The sequence below is a fragment of the Neodiprion fabricii genome, chromosome 3, assembly GCF_021155785.1.
Source record: "Neodiprion fabricii isolate iyNeoFabr1 chromosome 3, iyNeoFabr1.1, whole genome shotgun sequence".
Classification (NCBI taxonomy): Eukaryota; Metazoa; Arthropoda; class Insecta; order Hymenoptera; family Diprionidae; genus Neodiprion; species Neodiprion fabricii.
This window is the reverse complement of record NC_060241.1, coordinates 32,251,339-32,272,899: the sequence shown is the minus strand read 5'-3', so window position 1 is coordinate 32,272,899 and position 21,561 is coordinate 32,251,339. Positions and strand designations below refer to the sequence as shown.

Below are 21,561 nucleotides of genomic sequence, written 5' to 3'. Positions count from 1 at the left end.
ACGGCATACAGCTTCGGCCGCAAACAGAGAGAGCGAAAGGAGGTTTTTCTCCACACTTGAACGTTTTTTCGCACTATCCAATCGCAATTTACAGAAAATTGCGTGTCGGTGTGTAAATCCCTGGTGAACTATTCACTAGCTGTAGTTAATCATAAATAATAGCCTCCTCTTCACTGGATGCAACGGATGAACGATGAGATTTACCTGCATAGAGCAGTTGCAAGATATTATCTGAGATGGAATTGGCCAGATGCGTAAACGTGATGAAAAATCTACTCCATCGTCTGCCGCTACCGATTACTAGAAGAGCCGAAGATCTAGCACAAAAATGGGGGTGTCTAATCCCCCTATAAAACATAGGTTCATAGATGCAATCCATGGGCATATATCACAGTCGAAAACGTTGCAGATCAGTTCATCAAAGACGTTTCATCTGGATTCAACACCGATTAAACGGCGTGAAAACGACGCTTGCGCCGGAATGTGGATGGACGCTTTGCGTCGCGACGCTACGACACACGATCATTGCATGCTCGAGGTTCTCGGGAAGGGCGCGCTTTGTCAGAAGGCTCAACAAGCGGACTCCGTTAACACGTTGGCCAACAGTACAACTGTTTTATTGTTCGAAATTAGCGGCCCCATAATCAACATTCTTTCCCAAACATATGACAAAACATCCGTGATTCGTAATCTGTGAATCGTTATCTCTGATCCCAAAAAATCAAATACCAATTTTCAGTTGTGTGTGGGTATAAGGATGATAAACCTAAACCGACTCGTACAATTTTTTTTCTGCAATAGAATCACATTCTATTCTTCCAATTACTGACAATGATATTCAGCGATAACAAAGGTGACGCGAAAATATCGGAATGAAAGTTAGACTCTGGTATTAAAGATGAATAAATTAACATCGAGTGCGTTAAGTGCATCGTAACTCGTCGAGAGTGCGGAATTAAAATGAATTCTTATTTCGCATCGTATTCAGAAACATTTTGTGCTACGTTCAAGATCGGATTTTCCAAAATGTGTTAAACAGGTCAGTGTTGTTCCATACATTCCGGCGAGTTTCGCGAAGTTTAAACAGATTTTATTCAATCAAACAGTGATGATATCGAAAGTGTCGTGAGCACGTTATTTTCAACAACCACCTCGAAGTCAACGAGAAGTTAAATCGAAAGATGTCAGCGATGGGAGTTCTGGCGATACTTCTGGACCTGCTGATAACAGGTAAGCTGATAAGACGAAGTAAATGACGTAGAAATACATATAATAAAGATAATACGGGCCCGAGTAATACTCAAATGAATCGAGACGGAAGCAATTAAGAAGGATTGGGAATAGCGGTCAATGTCTGACTAGTCCACGACTTGTACTATTCGCGTCTGTGACGGGATACAGTGAACCGTAATTTCTTTTGGTCTGAAAAAGTTTATTCAACTAGTCTTCAGAGCCATATGTGAATAGCCACTTCTGGGAAGATGTCAAGTTTAAATTATAGCGACTTCTCATTGTCCGAAAAACCAGTAAATATTATAAGCAAATAATCGATAACAGCAGAAATTATTCGCGCGTTGTGTGCTGTGCAGATAATTGCCATATCGATCCTACGCTTGTTCTTCGACTCTGACTAACTTCGGTTTCCCATTTTTGAAGCGTATTGAGTTTGGAAAATAACTGTCTCGTGTAAGTAACTTCCGCCTCATCCCGTCATTCGCAAATTGCGTTGCGAATAGCTAATTCAGCGTGCCGTGATTACCTAGAATTGGACCTTTGCTTGAAACTTGCAGCCCAAAGATACCCGATGCATCGTCTTAAAGTAGGTCAAATATTTTTCCACGCTTCAAAGGAAATTGAGGAAAAAATTGAAATTGTGTCAGAGTGATCGGCTGTGCTGTATGAGGGTGAAATTGGATCCAATTTTTTTCCCTCCGAGTTTCACCTTCTGAAAGAGAGAACGTCTCTGTGCGAGATCATCCCTTTTCACCCGCGAGTCGACGGTGATATTGTGTAAACTCAACCACCGAGATGGATCAATTTTTTACATTTGTTATTTTTATTTGAAAATCCACTTGCCCACCGATGTTAGCATTGCCAATAATATTTCTCACGCCCGACAACAGTGCCTTTGAAGAAACGAAGAAAGCGAGAAACGTACTGGACACACGATTTGTAACGTGGAGAAATGTCGCGAGCGACACGTCAGTTGCGCCTGGAAGATAAGGAAAGTAAATAAGTGCCTGAACAGGTCTTCGATCATCATTTTCCACGCGAATGGCTATTTTTCAAAAGTCCTCGATATAAGTTCTACTAAGATACTGCGTTAAAGATATGATTACGCTGAAATTCTGACAATGAGTTCACTTTCCCCGGAACTGAAAACATTATCGAACACCAGTGACTCCATATTTTTATAAAACCACGTTATTTGGTTTATAATTGGCAACGTATAATGCTTTTTGTGGAGAAAAAGCAATCACGCAGGCTGCGCTATTCCGAGGGGAATATAATCTCACCAAGTGCAACACTCGCGTTACCGCTTCCATTATTACGGACGTTTGCTCAGCGTATCGGATCGACATTTCATTGTCAGAGGCAAACTTACCCCCAAAAACGGACGTATGTATTCATCGGATGGAAAAACTCATACCATTTGATATTTACCATTCAACATATTCATGTCGTGTTCATCGTGTGTCAAACATTTCGTGTAATTCTCAATATTCGGAGAAATTGATGACACAAATAGTTTCGATAAGGTCGATTTTAAAAATAGCGAAACTCTTCATATCTTTGGTTCGCTTATTTGAAAAATTATCAGTTACTCATATTTTGTTCCTCAAAAAAATTCAGTTTCCTTCTTTTTGAACTTGAATGAATTAACCTGTCCAGAAAGATAAAATTCGCTTCGTCTGCGGCTTCGTGTATTCCGAAAAATATATACCGAGGTGCAAGTTTTTATCCTCAAGAAGAGATCAATCCCCTATTAAAAGATATTGCAAAATGAGATTTGCAACGGAATTCAAGATTATCGCTATAAACGTGATTCGTTTTTGCTCGAGTAAGAGCACACTAAAATTTGTCTACCAGATAGCTGAATTCCCTGATGGAAATTGCTTGTTCACGACGAAATCAACCCGTCGTATTCGGCTTCTTGTTATTATGAAATAAACATTGCCTTTATGACCCGACATTGTTGGCGATTTTCGTTTATACCGCCTTTAGGAAAGAAAATCGTGTGCGTGAAGGTGAGCGCAATGTTCTCGAAAACTTCGTCCCCTTCGTAATTCCTCGCACTGTTGTGGGAAATTGTTAACTTCCATTCAACAGGTTGCTTCTATACCGCTTTCTCTACAAGGGCGAAGAAAACTAATTTCAATTTTCAACCCCGTACGCCGGGTTACCTGCCTGTGTCACTGTTTCGTGATCCGAGAAAATTGCAAACCGTAACGAATCAAAGTTGGTCATAGGAATTCAAATTTATAGCCGCAAAACATGGCTAAAAGTTTATGGAACAGTGAGCCAATTCCGAAGGTTATAACCCTGCGTGGAAAAATGATCTGGTCGCTGTATAAAACCCGCGGATTTCACGTTGTTCTTTGTTAACTTCTCGCTTCTTTGTATCTAGAGAAAAAAAAAGAAGTTACTATGATCGGCCCAAGAATGAAAGGTTAACTTTTTGTCTTAGAATCGATTTCTGTGCTATTTAATTACAGAGTTGAGAATCGAAGTCTTACCGCGGAAAAATTCGATCTGAATATATTGATTTGCCTGATATAATCATTCCAAGAATTTCCTGCTTTTCTAGCTTTTCATAGTGGAAATAATAAATCACTTATTTGTCATCTTGAATAATGTGAATTGAAATTTAAGTTGGCCAACTATAAAAACTATTATCGACACATTCACCCGAACCGATTATTCTCACTTAATTCAGTTCCAAGGCGATGTGTGTAGTCGAACGTCCCCGCAGAAGACAAAAGCTATTTTGGTATAACCGCGGTGCTTTTGGAGGTTTAATATCCGCCCCCGCCCCAGTCATTGTTCCGTCCTTTCTTTTTCAGGCTGCCTAAGCACCTCGTTAATCGCAGGCTCGAGAATCTGCGACGAGGGTCACTTCAAGTGCAATGGAAGCGCGATGTGCGTCCCTCAACGGCAAAATTGCGATGCTAAGTTCGACTGTCCAGATGGATCGGACGAGTGGAACTGCGGTGAGTTCGACAATCTGTAATCCCGTTTGTTTTTGCACCAAAATCGCAGTTTTTGCCCGTCACATTCCGCAGGAACAACGGGACCGCGTATATCAGGTTTATAATCGACTTCTTTGATACCGGTGACCCAATCTCCGAATCTAATCCCAATCTGTTACCGAGCACGCTTAAATCCTTCCAGGAATCCTTTCGCCAAACCATCTGTAGTAAAAAATCTACCCGGAGGTAATAAATCTGCGCCAACAATAACACTTCCTTTCCACCCGGCGCAGAAAGCCAGTTGTAGGTACATCAATCGGATCCTTTCCATTTCTCACAAATACGTTTAGACAAGGGTCGAAATTTGGTGAAGAATCGGAAAAGCGTGGAAGCTATGAAACATGAAATTTATGCCACGAGCCAGATACGACACTCTCCTACTTTTTCGCCCTTTTCGAGTCCACGTTTAAACAAAGATGGAGATCAAACATAGAAATTGCAGTTTGAAGCTGCCTGAGAGATGTTACTGGAATACGTATTTCAACTTAGATTCAAATTTTCCTTCACTTTTTCAGTTGATTTGCCAGGGGCAAGATTTTGGGATCATCTGTTTCGGAAACGGCCAGCCGCAGAACGCGACGAAAAAGGCCGCGCTGATTGCGGTGAGTTCGTCGCGATTCGATACTGAGGAAAAAAATTATTAGCAATTGCCGTGGCGAGTGTTGTAGACTAATTGTGAAGTTGTCAAAGGCGCGGCTAGACGCCGCCAGCAATTCCAAAATAATTTGTTAATCAACTCCAACGGTGTATAATTAAAGCCGTTATACGTCAACAATTCAGGCTCTAAATTTTTTTCCTCAACACTGTGATAGCGACGACGTGTAATTAAAAGTGATTACGGCATAATTGTCACCTCGAACCCCGTTAAACCCATCAAATTATCATTTCATTATTTTTCTGCCGCACAGCCTGGAGGAGATTCAAATCAATCTGCGTCTGCAAAGGCAACGATATTCTCTGTCAGTATAAAAACCTCTCCAGAGTCCCCAAGCTTCCTTCTCGTAACGTGATGCTGCTGTGAGTATAATAATAATCCATGGTAAGAAACTCCGGGAATGTTTGATTTCAATTTTCCTTTTTCTTTTTTTTCACCTTCTTCGCCGTGAAACACGTCTAAGATGAACGAATGCATTGCAAGTCGGTCACGATCCGTTTTTCAAACAGTTTCTTATTTAGAAATTCGATTAAAATTTCATTAAACAAATAGGTACAGCTGACTCAACACCAATGATAATTTACCGTCATTACGCAACCTACGTCACGGTTCGTTTCCGACTTTTGAATCAGCAATGCGCGGCACGAATCCAGCGTGTCAAATGCTTAGATCTAGATGTACAGCAGAGTGTCGAGTGTACGATTCAAATGTAAATCTCTGAGAGCTGTACTTAATTGGTTCCATTGATTCTAATTGGCTCTGGACCTTCAGATCTTGCGAATACCGTGGGAAGGCTTTGTACGGCAATGTGGAATAGCCAAGATCGCACCTAACGTTTGGCGGTGATATTTTTTATCTCGACTCGCCACCCTCGACCAAAAGTGAAAGACTTTTCCGTCACATCTGTGTACCGACTTGCATAACAAGTCGCAATTCCAGGCGGGTTCGGCTTCAGTCCCTAGAATCTTATGTGTTACTTTACTGAGCGGAAAAAAATGTCTGGTTTTTGACGTATCTAAGAAACTAAGGTTTTTTTCATCTTTTAGAATCAAATTTGAGGGGTCGATCGCATTTTTTCTATATTGTAATAAAGTTTACGCAACCGACACGTTTTTGTGCTCAACTTTTCGTCACCTAACAAAAATATTTCACAAAGTTCGAACCGATTTTCAGTCAAGTCGATTACACCCGCGATGGCCAATGTAGTACGATAGCCAGGGAACTCGTAATTAAAACTTATGTTTATGCAGCTGACAGAGCGTTGTTTGATTGATAAAAATTCACCGACCGATTTCCATGTAAACCGTCAGAGTAATTATACTTTCCATGGAAAGGTGTAAAATTGAATTGAGAATTTATTTACCATAAAATTGTGAGTAGGTAAGCACCCAGCCGTCATCCCTTAATCCTGCTCGCGATCCTCTTCATTTATTATTATATTTTTACAGTTATAATGTAATTAGGTGGTAAAATTTCTTCCCTTGCGAGATAAAATTTTCCGTTTTCGAATTCCGACGAGCCACAAACGAAATGCTCCTGCCTGTTGGGCTGTACGTTACTCATAACAAGGAAGTATACACGTGGTACTTGTGATTAGATACAGCTGGTACTATCTACAGAGAACTTGAACCAACGTCAGAACTTTATATGAAAATACACAAGGGTCTGCTCGTAAAAAGTATTTGTCACACTCTGGATTAATCAATAGTTGATTTTACGATGGTTGTTTGTTTTCGTGGTTATTGTTCTTAACGCGCATGAAACGAAGCGTAAACAGCACAGAGCGACAAAGGATGAATTCGTTCGATGAAAAATGTTCCAGAGACCTTTCGGGGAATTTATTTACAACGCTGAACGAGTTTAATCTCGGACGACTTCCAGATGTGACTACGTTGTAAGTAGAACACCGATTTTATCGGAATTCAATTGAGCTCAATTGAACACATATTTCCGCAAAATGTATATGGGTCAACCGAGGGAAAGCGAAAGTACGCGGTGTTTAATTGATTTTTTATTTCAGGGTGCTCAGGCACTGCGCCATCAAACGGATCGCTAAAACTACCTTTGACTATCTCACTTCCGCCAGCACGCTGTGAGTAACGATTGTGATTACCTACGCATAGTTGCCTCTGTAGTGGCATTAAGTCACGGTGGAGCGAAATGAGACGGGAATAATTTTCGTTCAGGGAAGAAATTGAAGTTTGAAAATTGCCAGTGAGTTGCTTTGAGAAAATTAGTTAGCAGACCTTGCCGCACACGAATACCTACTACAAAATGTTCAAGGATTTTGATAAAACCGCCACATGTTGGTCAGCTATAAAACTTCGTGACAACGTAAATCATTTGTCCTGCACGCCATTTTGCCCCACCTCGCGACACTACTCTAGGGGTCGATCGTCTGATAGTATGGAAAGAGAAGGTGGATACTAAAGTAAACTGGAAGTGCTAAGTACTTTTACACCTTGGCGTATAGCTTCAAGTGCTATGTAATTAACGAAATTATAGAAAAGAAGAAGAAAGACCAAGGTTCAACGAAAAACTTACATCACTGTTTATTAGCGCAAGTATAGGGATGCAATTATCGTTGACCATAAAGTGATTGAAAATTAAGAGTGTATCTGATCACGAAATAGCGGAATAGTTACAGTCACGAATTACATCGAATACTATCACACTGTCTATCAACGATATTTCGTTGCCATTGACCTCATCGAAGATCTCAGTGGAAAATGGAAACAGGCGAAGGTATTTGTTCGGCGTTTCCACATTAGTCGTGATTGACTGAAATCATACAGCAAAAATCCTGCTGTGTGAGTTCCTATGGCGTGTAGTAACAGTGACACAGCTCATAAATCTCGAAAAAACGGTTCAGATGGAGAACGTTGTTTACATTCAATTTACTAGAGTCCAAAGTAACCGCCAGTTGACTGTGAGAGAATTGTTCAAGATAACATACGTGCTGCTTCCGTAAACAGCGATAATTTGCAGAGTAATTAGAGCTAGTTTGCGTCATGCGTCGAAGCCATTTCATGTGGTGGAGAAACTGAGAATCGACGACAACGTCGTTTTTCTCTTCAGGATAAGATATTCTTCAACCACAGATATCCGTAAAGATGTTCCGATACTTCACATCGCAGTTAATCTTTTTTCGATTGCGGTATCTACGTATGAAATTACCGATGATATTGGAATGAGCCTTATAGAGGCGATCCCGTGCTTGCAACCACGCATGTCTTTGTCGTCATTGAAAAATGTTTCCTTAAAAAATTCACGGCTAGATTCCCACATAATTCGCATCCCGCCATCAACCGTGACTTTTTCCACAATGCATGAAAGTTTGCGCTTGTAATTCGACAACTTTTCATAAGTACCGACTTGCCTGCTCTGTACCGTCGAATAGTCAAACTTGCTCGCCGTTTTACCTCCATCCCCGGCAAAGTCACCGAAAACAAGCATCACGCTAGCGAGCACATTACTTCCTTGAACTTTCTGAATATCTTGGCGTAGGCCACGCTATTCGGCGATTTCAATGGTCGACGCATTTGCTTCCAATTCTTTCCGGGTGAAATACCAAGAGACTGACCACTTTTTGATAAGTCCTGACCACAACTGGTACAAGCCCCCAATTTTTTCCGATTAAATCTTCCGAATAGCACCTCCTTCAGGAAGTATCTGAGAAATCTTGAATCTCTTGGAGTGCCTACGTGAGCTGAAGAGTAATCAAGAACCTGAGATACTGCCTCGTGTAACCGGCCAAATCATCAACAAGCTTACAGGTTTGCTTAAATATTGTACAGTCCTCGAACAAGTTCAAAGCAATTCTCGATTTTCTTCTGAGAATACACGTCACGGTTCCAACAACCCTATGAAATTTCATACTTCATCCCAACATCTCAAAGGTTTTCATTGATTCTTTTCACTGATATAGGTACGTATATCCGTAAGAAAAAGAACTGCGCTTTTATATCGTATCTCAATGATGTACGAAACGACTTACTCCTGCAGTTTGCTCGGAAAATTCTGATATTATATGACACCTTGTACAAGAATATTGTGCGAAGGTTTGATCTCTCAAACTAATATCGTTGAAATATCCCTCCAGAATCGGGATTTACCTCAAATCAGCTATGTAATTGTAAAATTATCCGATGCGGATGCGATGATGTTCGTAGAATGACGAACGAACTGTCTCAAACGTGCCAGTGACGCACCATTTATTCGGAAAGGACACCGAGACAAGTTAATCTGAATAGTTACGTCCGTTCAAGACGACATTGGTGAAAAGTTAATACCTCGAGTGAAGACAATGTCTGTTCTAGTGGATATTCCACAATGGTTAATAGTGTTGCACAGTGAAACGGGTCCACGGCTAATTACTGCAAATTCTGGAGCTACCTTGTGCTAGGTGATAAGGCGTCGGACATAGATCATTCCATGAATTACCTCCTGGACAGTGAAACATCTTGGAATATAAGGAGTTGTAAGTCATTAGTCAAATTTTAATCCCACAACTGATGACCGTGTCGTGGTATACTAATTGGACTCGCAATGTGGCTCGTTAATCCAACAATTTTGTAAGAGGTAATGAATTGTGGTACGATGTTCTGTTTGTTGTTAGTGACAGTTCGCAAGAAAAACCGAACTAATTGTGTTATCGGTTGGAAAACATAAATTTTGACACCCTTGTAGTTGAAGAGAATTCAAACGGGCTGCATGAAAATTAAATTGGTTTGTAAGATAATGAAAATTAAGGTTTTTTCGACTTGTTTTTTATTGCTATCAAACGCTTTATCCTTCGTGGAATGGCTCCATGACAGTTCAATTATAACTCTCAAATCAGAAAATCGTATTAGAATCGGGGTGATGGAGATTAATGGAACGTCAGATCCCTCGAGAACGGAACTGCAGACGCAACACTCCGACAAATCATGTATCGCATGGTGTCGATTGATGTGAAAAAAAATTTTGTAATACGCCCAACTCGGGTGGATCGTGGTAGAGTTTAAAATAACACCATGTTACCTGCGATGATTATTCCTCTCCAGCCTCTGTAACACAAGGCGAAAAATTAACGGAGAGAAAAAATAAAGTTGTTTCGGAAATTTACATCGTATAATACACCCGGGTTTTGCGTTATACAATTTTTCCAGATACTTGGACCACAACGAAATCGATGAACTCGAGGAAGAACTCTTTCCACCAAAAAACGAACTGGAAATATTGTAAGTAATTTTTGCACTATATCTTTCAACGCGCTGTTCGCAGTAAAATTCTACAAGAGATGAAAAAATTTCTGATGACTATAATAACGATTCAGAATACAGTTGAGTAAAAAGGACGGACTTGAATTCTTCCGCATTAAGAATTGAATATTTGCATCGATAATAAACTGTTGGACGATAAACTGAAACGGTTATTGCAACTGCTTGTAATTACTTTCAAACCATAACGACCATTATCGCAGGGTCCTGAGTAGCAACAGACTGACGTCATTGGGAGAAAAGGTTTTCACGAACCTCGGAAAACTTCGCGAATTGTGAGTTATTCGCTGGTAAAAGTCCATCTTTTTCTCTCGCTATTAAATAAAGCTGTTTCAAAGCTAATTCTTCACTCGTTATATTCACTTTCAGGGACTTGCGGTTAAATTTTTTGACGGAAGTTAGGGATGATACCCTCAAACCCTTGGTCAACCTTCAAATCCTGTAAGTTGACAATTAACGAAAATTTCAAACATCGGTTTGCATTTTCGGAATAAATGTGCAGCTTAACATCAGAATGAAATAAATCATATATTCATTTCATTCGATTCGTTGCACGATTTTATTTGTTTTATATTTAATTTTCATTCTTTTCATAAGGATGAAGTAAGATTCACATTCTACCACTCAAGCCACCACAAAAATCCCTTACTCGACAAATAGCTGCGAGAATTTATCTTTACAGTGGGTAGAAATCGATCATTCAGACAATCTCATCTCTTTCGAAAGACAGGAAAAGCTTTACTTATGAGGAACCGATAAGAGAGGGCAAATTTTTTTGTCACGATAGAAAGAAAACGGCACCTGATAAATTAATCAAATTCACGCGATTCGCCATACAGCAGCCTCGATGATTCAGTAACATGGAAAAACGTAATTTTTAGTTCAAAACTATACCGAAAGTATGCCTTTTCGTGCATGTGAATAATCTTATTTCATATTGATAGAGTCAATAAAATATACCTTAATATCGTGTCGAGTAATTGTGTCTTTCAGAGACCGTGGCAATGTAGGTGATAACAAATTTGCGTGTATGCGGCGACAGGCAAATTTTACGCAATGCACTGAGCAAATTGCAACCTTGTATCCAATTCTATAACTGCTCGTTATTTCAGTTGCAGCGTAAATCATCGTACAATTCTTGAACAGATTTTACTTTATTGAAAGGAATTATTACTCCAATTTTCTTACTTCAATTGTAGAGCACTTATATCAGTCATCTTTATACATGCTCAAGTAATTTTAAATTTCTTACATAACGAAGAGAGAAAATCCACACTCTCTCCCGTTCCGATAGATTGTCATCGGTCAAAATGACAGTGTCGAAAAGTTGCCCAACTCTTTTTAAGCAAATATTACTGAACAGAAACTTTCTCATTTTATAATAATCAGAGAATCGATAGGGGTAAAAGTTTTTCATATCGTAAAACTTCAAAAGTTTCCCTCGTCGATAATCAATTTCGCCCATTTTTTCTTTCCAATTATTATTACGTAGCGAAATATCCATCTGTTGAGTCAATAAACCAACGGAATTTTGTAGAAAGAAATTTAACCCGACACTGACCCGTTATTCCCAAGTCTATGGAGGAATGCCGAGGTAAAATTTTACGAATAACTTTACAGATATTTGAATGGAAACCGATTAACCAACATAACTCGAACCTTCCCCTACCTAAAGAATATTGAGACGTTATCTCTGGCCGACAACCAACTCCGGGATCTCCCGATAGACGCCTTCGGCAATCTGCCCAATTTACTTTACCTGTGAGTAGTACGGAATTGGCATACGCCAGATCATAATTCATTTGTATCGCTAATTCCCACATTCTTTTCTCCCACTGATATTACGAATACAAATTAAATAGCAATAACGAAACTTAGAAAAAGGACTTGTCCCACATTGTCGGCGAGCATCAAATTCCTTCGTCTGAAATGCAGTTTCATGTATGAGGAATCGTAACGTGTATAATTTTAGGTTTTTATCTGGAAATCGATTGGTCAAACTTCGGGCAGGCAGTTTCAACAATCTGGATCAATTGCTCGCTCTGTGAGTGAAAATACCAGTTAATCAACTTCAGAACATACAATATTGATGAACAATAATTATTACTTGCACCATTTTGTCTTGACAATATTGACATCAAATGGAAATAAGTTTTTTCATTATTCAGAAATTTGAACGAGAATGCCATCGAGGAAATTGAGATTGAAGCGTTTTCTCCCCTCGGCAACCTGACTTCACTGTAAGTTCTTATAAGATGATAGATCAATACTTTTCTTCTTCCCGATAGGAAGCAAATTTCTTTTCACATTCAATTCAACTTATCTAGATACAAGTAAACCTCAGAAGTTCGGTTGAAATTTCGGAGAAATAAGAATCTTTCTCCATCTCTAATACGATGTCAACTATATTATTCATATCATGCGGATTAATTATTACTCCCGCAATCCTTCGTCACACAAACAAAGAAGCGAAGCCTAATCTGTCTAATCTTTTATTTAGGTACCTTAAAGGAAACAAACTTCGAAAGCCAAGGGAAACGGTGCTGAAGTGGCTTGGGAGGCTGGAATATGTGTCAGTATTTTTAAAGCTGCCCTAGATCACGAAAAAGATTGGTTCCAAACGTAAAAGGCGAGGAATGTCGAACACATTTTGTCACTCGCCATCCCATCTAGTACAATATCATCTTTGGCTGATATTGAGCCGAAAGACGACTTAAAGAGACGCCTACAAAACAACTTCGGCTCTGATATCAGCGAAAGATGATTTTGCGACGTCGTGATGTGAAATTGACGGGAACGGATCAAAGCATGTTCGAATTGTCTAAAAATACTTCTCTCCTACGTTTTCGCTTCGTTTTGAAATTCTAATCTTCCGCAAATCCAAACCTCAGGTACTTCGACGAGTTTGCAATGTGTCGAGCCGCCCAATGGGTCCGAGTCTGTGAGCCAAAAGGAGATGGAATTTCGTCTCTCCAGCATCTACTGGACAATCCGATATTACGAGCTAGGTATGTAAACGTGACGTGAAAATTGATCTCTTTCTGGACAAAAGCGAGGTGATACCAACAGGCCGAATTGCCCGATTTTTCATCAGCTTCTCTCTTTGATATTTTTTAATTATGACGATCCCCCTGACAATAAAGGCAAACATTCATTATTTGCGCCTATATTACATTATACACAAGCATGCGAACGCAATCTACAATCCTCCTCTCTGTTCTCTGTCGCAAGTTCGAGTGTTTTATACTCTTGCCTAATTTAATATTCTTTTTCCTGCTCAAGACGAATTCATGCATAATACGACATTCAATATAAGACAATTTTTTTTGTTGAAATTCTAAAAATCAGCGTACAAATCCCCAGTGGTACTTCTTGCGATATATCATCCGTGTATTATACGAATTTACCCCTTCCGGGCAGAATTTCGCGAGTTTCTAGAGGACTTTTCCTTCTTTAATACTGACACAATCCATCGAGTTACGTCACGATGCTATAATGTCTCACGAATACTGATCGCTCTTCTTTAAGCGTCTGGATGATGGCGATCTGCGCTTGCAGTGGAAATATTCTGGTACTTTTAGGCCGTCTCCTGGCGAGGGAAAGCAACGCGGTCCATAGTTTGTACATCAGGTAATTTGACTATGCATAGTAAGTGGCGAAATATCAGGACGATGAGCTCTGAATCCCTACGTTAACAAACTTCATCGTTCACTTAGAAATTTGGCCCTATCCGATCTGTTAATGGGACTCTACTTAATCCTGATCGCGGCAGCCGACATAATGTACAGAGGTTGTTACATCGATCACGAAGAGGCCTGGAGGCATAGTTTCAGATGCAACCTTTGCGGTGAGTTGGAAATGAGGATAAGCGATCAGCAAGACGAGTGAAAAGACGTCGATTCCGGGAAGTTTTCCACTGGAGGAGTCCACGTATTTCTGCATCTATATGTAGACATATCATCGATTTTTCTGCAAATGACTTGTATGTTTTTCGCACAGTACTGAGTACCACTTTGCCCGTGTTAGGATTTCTCAGCACCCTCAGCTGCGAAAGTTCCGCTTTAATCTTGTCTCTGGTGACGTGGGACCGGTTCGTGTCGGTGACACAGCCACTGGCCAGAAGACAGCCGTCGCCAAGACGAGCGACACTTCATTTGATCATCCTATGGTTGGCCTCGGGTATCGTGGCCGCGCTTCCATTGACAGGGGCTCCATATTTTGGGGATGAATTCTACGGAAGCAACGGCGTCTGTCTCAGTCTCCACATCCACGATCCCTTCGCCAAGGTAAGTGACGATCATAGACGTTCGTTACAACTCTATTGCCGAAGATTGATATTCCTGTCTTGCATTTATATTGACTTTCTGCCTCTTTTCCTCCAATTTGAGTGATTGTTTTACTGACGTGAGAAGAGTCTCGCGGTCGGCTTTGCTCGCTGAGTCGGGCTTGTCGATCGTTGAAACTTAACCCGCAGACTGTTTTCAATCGGTGTTTATCTTGTCTGTAATTGCAACCCAGGTATAGACTAAACTTTGATTTACTCAGAGTTGATAGCTCGATTTCCAAGAATTAAAGGGAAGAGGGTGATATTGGTCCTTCCAAAGTGAAACTATCGTCGGACATTTTTCATTCGATACGATCGATGAACGTATGTGTACCTATACATATACGTAGGAGTCTGCACTGTTATCACGCATTTTAGAAGAAAAAAAAATTCTTCGGTAAATTACTTTGTTCTTCTGAAATGCGTAGCTAGCCCAAACCTCAATACAGGGACAAATAGGGGCACGTCTTCTCGAAATCCTGGAAATCCAGGTAAAATAATGTATTCCCGATTTTACGTACATCGAACTTTCCTTATTCGCGAATTAATCACCTAATACAAATGTAAACAACGAATAAATTTTTTTCTCGGTGAAAGAAGGAACGCCAGCTAGCTACGTGAACTTTATGAGCCTCGAAAAATAAGGTACTTGACGGAAAAAATTATGGAAGCATTTCAAAGACGAGTTGATTGGGACTTCTTTTCTCGCGACAAATTAACGTCAATGCAAAAATTCTCTGAGGCGAACACCGACATTACGCGCGTTTCCCAATTTTTGGAAGTTTGGAGGCGTATCGGAGAGAATCTGATTCATACCAATCCGTGATCCCACGGATTTCTCATGATTAAATCGTACACATGCAGGGCTGGGAGTACAGCGCGGTGATGTTCATCTTGGTGAACACAGTCGCTCTGGTCTTCATTATTTACGCCTACGTTCGGATGCTGAGGGAGATAAAAATCAGCAGCGTCGCACTTCGCTCGACCCAGGAGAGTCAGGAGCGTGCGGTTGCCCAGCGTTTCGGGGTGATAGTGGCGACCGATTGCTTCTGTTGGGTGCCCATTATCGCCGTGAAATTGGTCGCTCTGACTGGTGAGTCCCTTTATCTGTCCTTCTCTCAATTTAAATCGCCACCTGCCGTGGCTTCTGCAGACAAAGAGATCGCTTTCGTCACGCTGTACAGAAGTGTGACGATACTTTTTATCAATCTCAATTGGAGGGTGAAAAAGATTCTTTTCGCAGCTGTCGGTCCGTGATTGAAATATGACCCGCGCATCTTTATATCGTGGCGAAATGAACGAACGATGTCAAGTCACGTGAGACATGATCACAGGCATTCAATGAGCGGGAAAAGTATCCCCATTACCGACGTCGACGATCGTACAATACACGATGGAATCTAAGCTTTTGCGAGGAAAATCTTGCAGGCCAAATCGCCTCGGGGTATGCTGGAATCTTTCCCGTCGAACATACGCTGCATTCTCAATTTACAAGTCTCTGCCGATTTACCACCGTACTGAAAAATATTGAGAGAAAAGATCAATGCGCGCTCGCACGCCACAATTTGCATGCCAACGATCTGTTCAAGATGAATTCAGCCCGCGAATATCTCCGAGTGCTCTTGCCATGCAACAGAAATGAGACATCGACCAAGAGCACTGTAAATCATTCTAATCTTAATCGCGGTTATTAGGTTAAAATTCAATGTTAAGAGGCTCTTGGTGAATTTTCTTGATATTTTATACATTCTCACGTTTAACGGCGAGAATGTAAGCGTAAGAGGTTGATACTGAGGAGCCGTAAAAGCCAAAGTAGCTACCGCAAGTAATCAGTTCAACCACCACTTGGACTTCAAATACTACGTCTGTAATTATGCAACCCTTATCTTTAACGACAGTCCCCACTTGGAAAGCGGATCGTCTCAAGTTGGATATTCGCTCCAAACCCGCCATCGCTGGATGAATTGTAGAAGGATTAAATTTAATGCGAATTTGAGGATCCGGTTCTCAGAAAAGATTGTTAGTAAGAATTTTAAAGCTCGAGTGACTTTCCTTGCCAGCGCCACGTGCTTCTGTGTATGGTTGGTAACATCGGAAACTCTTTAATATCTTAGCGAAGATGAAAACTCATCTATCCACGATCTCTGTTCCGGAGATTAAAATTTCCATCAACTAACCGTCAGTTCATGCGCGCAATGGGGGGTATACGATTAATTTTATAAACTAAATGAAAATCACAAACTTCGAAAGGTTTCAGTTTCTCGAATAAATTTTTTTCCACGATATTTAAGACGAAAGTCTGTTTTCTCGAATGAACAAAGCTTATCGAAGTACCGATACCTTAACTTCTCCTCGTTAAAGAAATTTGTAATATTTGAAAAAATAACGTGAAAAAATGCTTCTTTCTTTCTCACATTCTTAAATACAATTTACAACTTGCGATAGGACTGCACGTGGACGAGGGCTTCTACGCTTGGTTGGCAGTGCTTGTTTTGCCCATCAATTCAGCCCTGAACCCGGTCCTCTACACCCTCACAACCAGCATGTTCAAGCAACAGGTACATCTTTTCATACATAACGCTTATCGGAGACATGATGCCGGACCAGCTGTAAAGTTCCATAAATATCCAGTCACGTCCCGGTAAAAATGACAAGAAAACTTCTCTGTCAAATCGAATTTTCAGAGACCGTGGAAATAACGCACGTGTTCTTCGAATCTTTCAACTTTTCGGTCGTCACGACGTATCTGCAGCTATAGCAGCAAGCCTAAACAGAACCTTCACTTTTCGAAAGTCAAATACGCAACCTAAAGTAAATTGAAAATCGTAATCTCGCTGATGCAGTATCTCGAAAAACTTCCCCTGAGACCTGGGGGTCTAGGTATTTAAATTCACCTTCAGCTGTCCTGCCCATTCTGGATGCGGCCTACATTGTAAAGCTAACCCCTAACAAGCTCTAATATTGATATGATTCAAGGATGCGAGGGACGTGGTCGGGTCAATAGATTACTGAACCACAAACGTATTGAAACAAACGTTTAAAATCTGTTACTGAAACTAATCCGGTTAACTGAATAACAAAAAATAATTCCTAATAGTGCGTTCTCTTTCATGGTGTTAATTCACAACGTGTTTGTAGTTGAGATTCAGTGTCTTGAAATTGATTTTCTTCATCACAGGGACTTTGGAAATTAGATTTAATTCAAGATTATGTAAGGGTCAGTCTGACTTTTACAGATACCCTTCTTTTCCCATGTTCGCATGTGGATTTGATAAATTTTCGACCGACCGTAATACGACCCATATATTCTGAACGCAGAGATGAGAAAGGCCCAACGATAAATGTGGCTGGTTTCGGGTGGCTGATCTATAACTGTGCCAAGCAAAGTCATGTATAGCTGATGATGCTGTACGGCTGGGAAATAGGATTAAGCGTAGCTTTATTGTCGCCGAAAATAGATCGGCTTACGACGAAAGGTTTGCAGGTGTCTGGAGTACTCGCGACGGTGAGGGCCCGCGTTTACCGGGAAAGTCATCGTCGTCGGCGTCGCTCCACCTTCCGGAACGGACACAGCGAAAGCGCCCTGTCCTACAGCCTGGGCGTTCTTCCCCATCGACACAGATCCTCGTCTGCCCGGACCTTGTACTCGGGAGACAACAAACGGCGGTTGGTGCGGAACAGGGTGAGCATTGAAGACCGATATCGATAATTATTGACTCAATTATACGGAGCGGATCCGCTCCGAGGACAACCGAAACTGCAGCAGGCGCATTGACTCGAAATTTTGCGTGTGAACGCACCTTTGATTTTTGTTTTTGAAACGAGCTTCCGGCGATGATTTTAGAAGGCATCGAATTCCAAAATTAATATAATAGACGTGTGATCAGCTGCTCTGACTGTTGAAGCATCGCATGAATATAGGTGGTATTAGGACTTGGACCGACGGTTAGAGACTGCCTTATCCAATTTGGTTGATTCGATCCAGTGGACCAGTAACTCGAGACAGAAATTACGGAGCTAATGGAATATGCGGTGGTTTCTCGTAATGGGAAATAATGTTGGACGTAACGTGTCCAATTTTCGATTGAGGATTAGGTGTTACCGAGATATGGATATCAAAGTGATAGAGATGAAAGATAGATTACCGGTTGGTCTGATACAGCGGCTGTCAGCATGGGGGGGCTAATCAAATCGCGGATCGATGTCAAATACGCGGAACCGCGGGAAAACAATTTCCACACCTGTTACCAAACCACATCGATATAGATATACATATAAGCCTTGGCCCGGCTCCTCGGGAAAATTATCAGGCCACACTGTTTCCTCCCAAAGCGAAATCACATGGGTCAATGCTCGGTGTCTTTCGTAACCGAAATCAGCGACACAGAGAAGCCAGAAAACCTGAGATATAATTCAGAGTTGCCAAGGTTACGTCACGCCCAGAACTAGTTAACGACTCTTGATTTTATTTCCCATATTTATCCTCCTGCTTATACCCTCGATGTGATGTATTGATCCTCCGTATCGCCACGCTTACCGCGGTCCTATCGATCACCTCGCTATGGACACGCAAGCGGTGTTTCTCAAAGGAATTTTCTAAGAAGGGGGAGGGAGAAGAAAACTCTCGATATAGTAGACTGTGCAACATCTGTGCACCCATTTTTGATAATTACGTCTGCTCCATAAATTAAACACCCATTTAACGTAATCTGAATAATTTATATCGTTTCAACAGGCCAGGGTATAATAAATGAACGGAGACCAGAATGAGGTCGCCTTCGCATGCGACGACACAATCGTATACATATGACTACTAGGTAATCAATTAAATGATTACAGTACAACGGAAGCAGCTGCAGCAAGCTTGGAAGTATACGATCCATTTCTTCGCTGAGCCTGTCATCGACGAGAGCATCTGACAGACCCAGAAATTCCCAATCACGCCGACTCGAGGAAAGCACACCATTTATCGCTTCCAGGTCAGTCGATGTCAACAACCCTTACCCAATGAAAAATCAGAACGAAAGTTGGAAGTGAAATTGGAAAGCAACCCCTGGCAAGGGTTGGAACGTATGATTGAAAAATAATTTCCCACACCCGCGACTGATTTGAAAAATATGTCCTACGATCAAAGAGTTGACTTATAAATTTGATATCATACCAGTTGCTACTATTCTCAATTGAAGTTCGAAGTTCTCAGCATTGTGTACCGAATTTTTTTTTTGCATCATCTGTTTTTCTCCTATATTTCGAACAAGTTAGGCAAAGATTTGACCTTCCTAAAAAAAAAGAGACATCTTTCATTCTATACCATTCATGATACGAAAATGTTTGTCACTAAGCGAGTGTCAAGCTGCAAAAATATGATGGTAGCGTGATTCGTAGCATCGTCCATATCTCGCGCTACTCTTAGTTAAGATTCCTCGTCCTATAACGGCTTGGAAAAGCGCGATATGATGTAGTCCTTACGACGCGTGAGAACTTTGGCTTGCTTATCAACAGGCTGGAGAGTGATCGATCAGTTCAAGTGGTAGTCACTTCGCCAGTGAGCAATCCAACGCCCAGCGAGTTACGCGACGACGTGGGTGACGTCTGAGACCACTCCCAAGTATTCCAATTGTAAATATGATTTTATACTTTACCTACAAATATAGTTCTGATATCGAAACCTCGAGTTATGAAAAGATCGTTTTTTTATTTACTACAACATCGATCATAATTCTCCTGAGGACGGGAAGTATCGTTTAGTGTTTGTGATTAATTGATTTCACGCGTAAGTTCGGTGGCACGATCTTTCGCATTGAGTAAATTAAACAATTACTTGTAACAATTTTGACGGATCTAATCTTTTCAATCTTTGTGTAGAATGACGAATAGAATACATATTTTATAATTAGTATCGATGTCTAGTTGTTGATGATTCTTTGGAAAAAAAAAAATCTAACAAAATTGCTGTCTCTGTTACTACATGTAAAACAATGACCAGAAAATAGTAAATTTTAAGAAGAGACGTTATTTTTTAATAATTGATTAGAAGTGATAGGAACAAGAATAAACGAAAAATGGTGGAAAAGCATACTTAAGCTTATATTCTATAAATATGTATAATGTGTCGAGCCGCGGACCGTTAGCATTCGACAGAGAAATCATGGCGTTGCTGTGCGATAAGATTAAAGCTATTATATATTTACAGAGATACAGATTTTATTAATGATCGATGGAGGAAAGATTGAATTAATAACAGTCATAATATGTACTTTAAAAAAAAAAATAATCTAAACGAGAACTCGTTTCTATTATATGTACACGAGGAATTTTTATAACTGTTCGCGAAATTTTTATCAAATCAGATTGCTGTGTTGTATGAAATCGGTGTGTAACGGATCTGCAAATAAGTGGATAAATGTCAGGTGTTATTGTACGAGCTCAACTTAACTAGCTGCTAAACAGATCTTGGAATTTGAATAGAATCATGTTACTTTCGTAGAGAACTAGGCATCCGCAACCTCATTTACTCGAAAGAAAATCAGCCGCAAACATCTTGGAGGCAGCTTTGGTTGAGCTCAAATATTCTATTCCTAAACGAATATTTATACGGTTCTTTCGATGTGATATTTATATTCAAATCGTTTGCTTTAATCTGTCTGTCAATATTTATACAATATTTTGCCCTCACGAGCGTAAACGTACGCCACAATTTATATACCTAGTGAATAATAAAATCAAAACAACAATTTACGTATATCGCTCAACGATTTACCGCATCAATGATATACAACATTAATTTGTAAGTATTTTAAATTATTAAAATGATCTCAAATCTTCGTACGAGTGCCTCTTTCAATTTTATAATTTTTAATTAAAATCCACATCAGTCCTTCAAATCGCCAATTTTATCTTGCTGATATTTCTTCGAGGCAAAACATGCCCCGAAATTACAGGTAACGGTGCTTAAAGCTCCCAGCAGCCTGTGAATCAAGATGATTGATTACACGACGAATTGTACCAGCATCACCGGATCGCCCCCCCGTGCTTGAAAATACTAAATCTGCGGTAATCCGACGGCACTAC

General features: G+C 40.5%; 1 protein-coding gene across 1 annotated transcript; it reads left to right on the top strand.

Moving 5' to 3' along the window:
- The first annotated feature begins 404 nt into the window (after nt 1-404).
- Nucleotides 405-21,258, top strand: LOC124177425 (relaxin receptor 2). The gene is made up of 23 exons (XM_046559762.1): nt 405-1,230; nt 4,065-4,211; nt 4,766-4,852; nt 5,159-5,267; nt 6,728-6,799; nt 6,926-6,997; nt 10,056-10,127; nt 10,370-10,441; nt 10,536-10,607; nt 11,787-11,927; nt 12,139-12,210; nt 12,335-12,406; nt 12,667-12,738; nt 13,058-13,174; nt 13,695-13,796; nt 13,883-14,013; nt 14,193-14,452; nt 15,355-15,583; nt 16,936-17,048; nt 17,975-18,172; nt 19,330-19,469; nt 19,993-20,109; nt 20,978-21,258. Exons 1-22 carry the CDS (start codon nt 1,182-1,184, stop codon nt 20,084-20,086), a joined length of 2,493 nt encoding a protein of 830 aa, XP_046415718.1. The 5' UTR covers nt 405-1,181; the 3' UTR covers nt 20,087-20,109; nt 20,978-21,258.
- Nucleotides 21,259-21,561: the final 303 nt, after the last annotated feature.

Coding starts and splice junctions, on each gene's coding strand:
- LOC124177425 (XM_046559762.1), top strand. CDS start 1,182: ATGTCAGCGATGGGAGTTCTGGCGATACTTCTGGACCTGCTGATAACA. Junction 11,928..12,138: donor CTGCCCAATTTACTTTACCT/GTGAGTAGTACG, acceptor GTATAATTTTAG/GTTTTTATCTGGAAATCGAT. Junction 15,584..16,935: donor GAAATTGGTCGCTCTGACTG/GTGAGTCCCTTT, acceptor AACTTGCGATAG/GACTGCACGTGGACGAGGGC.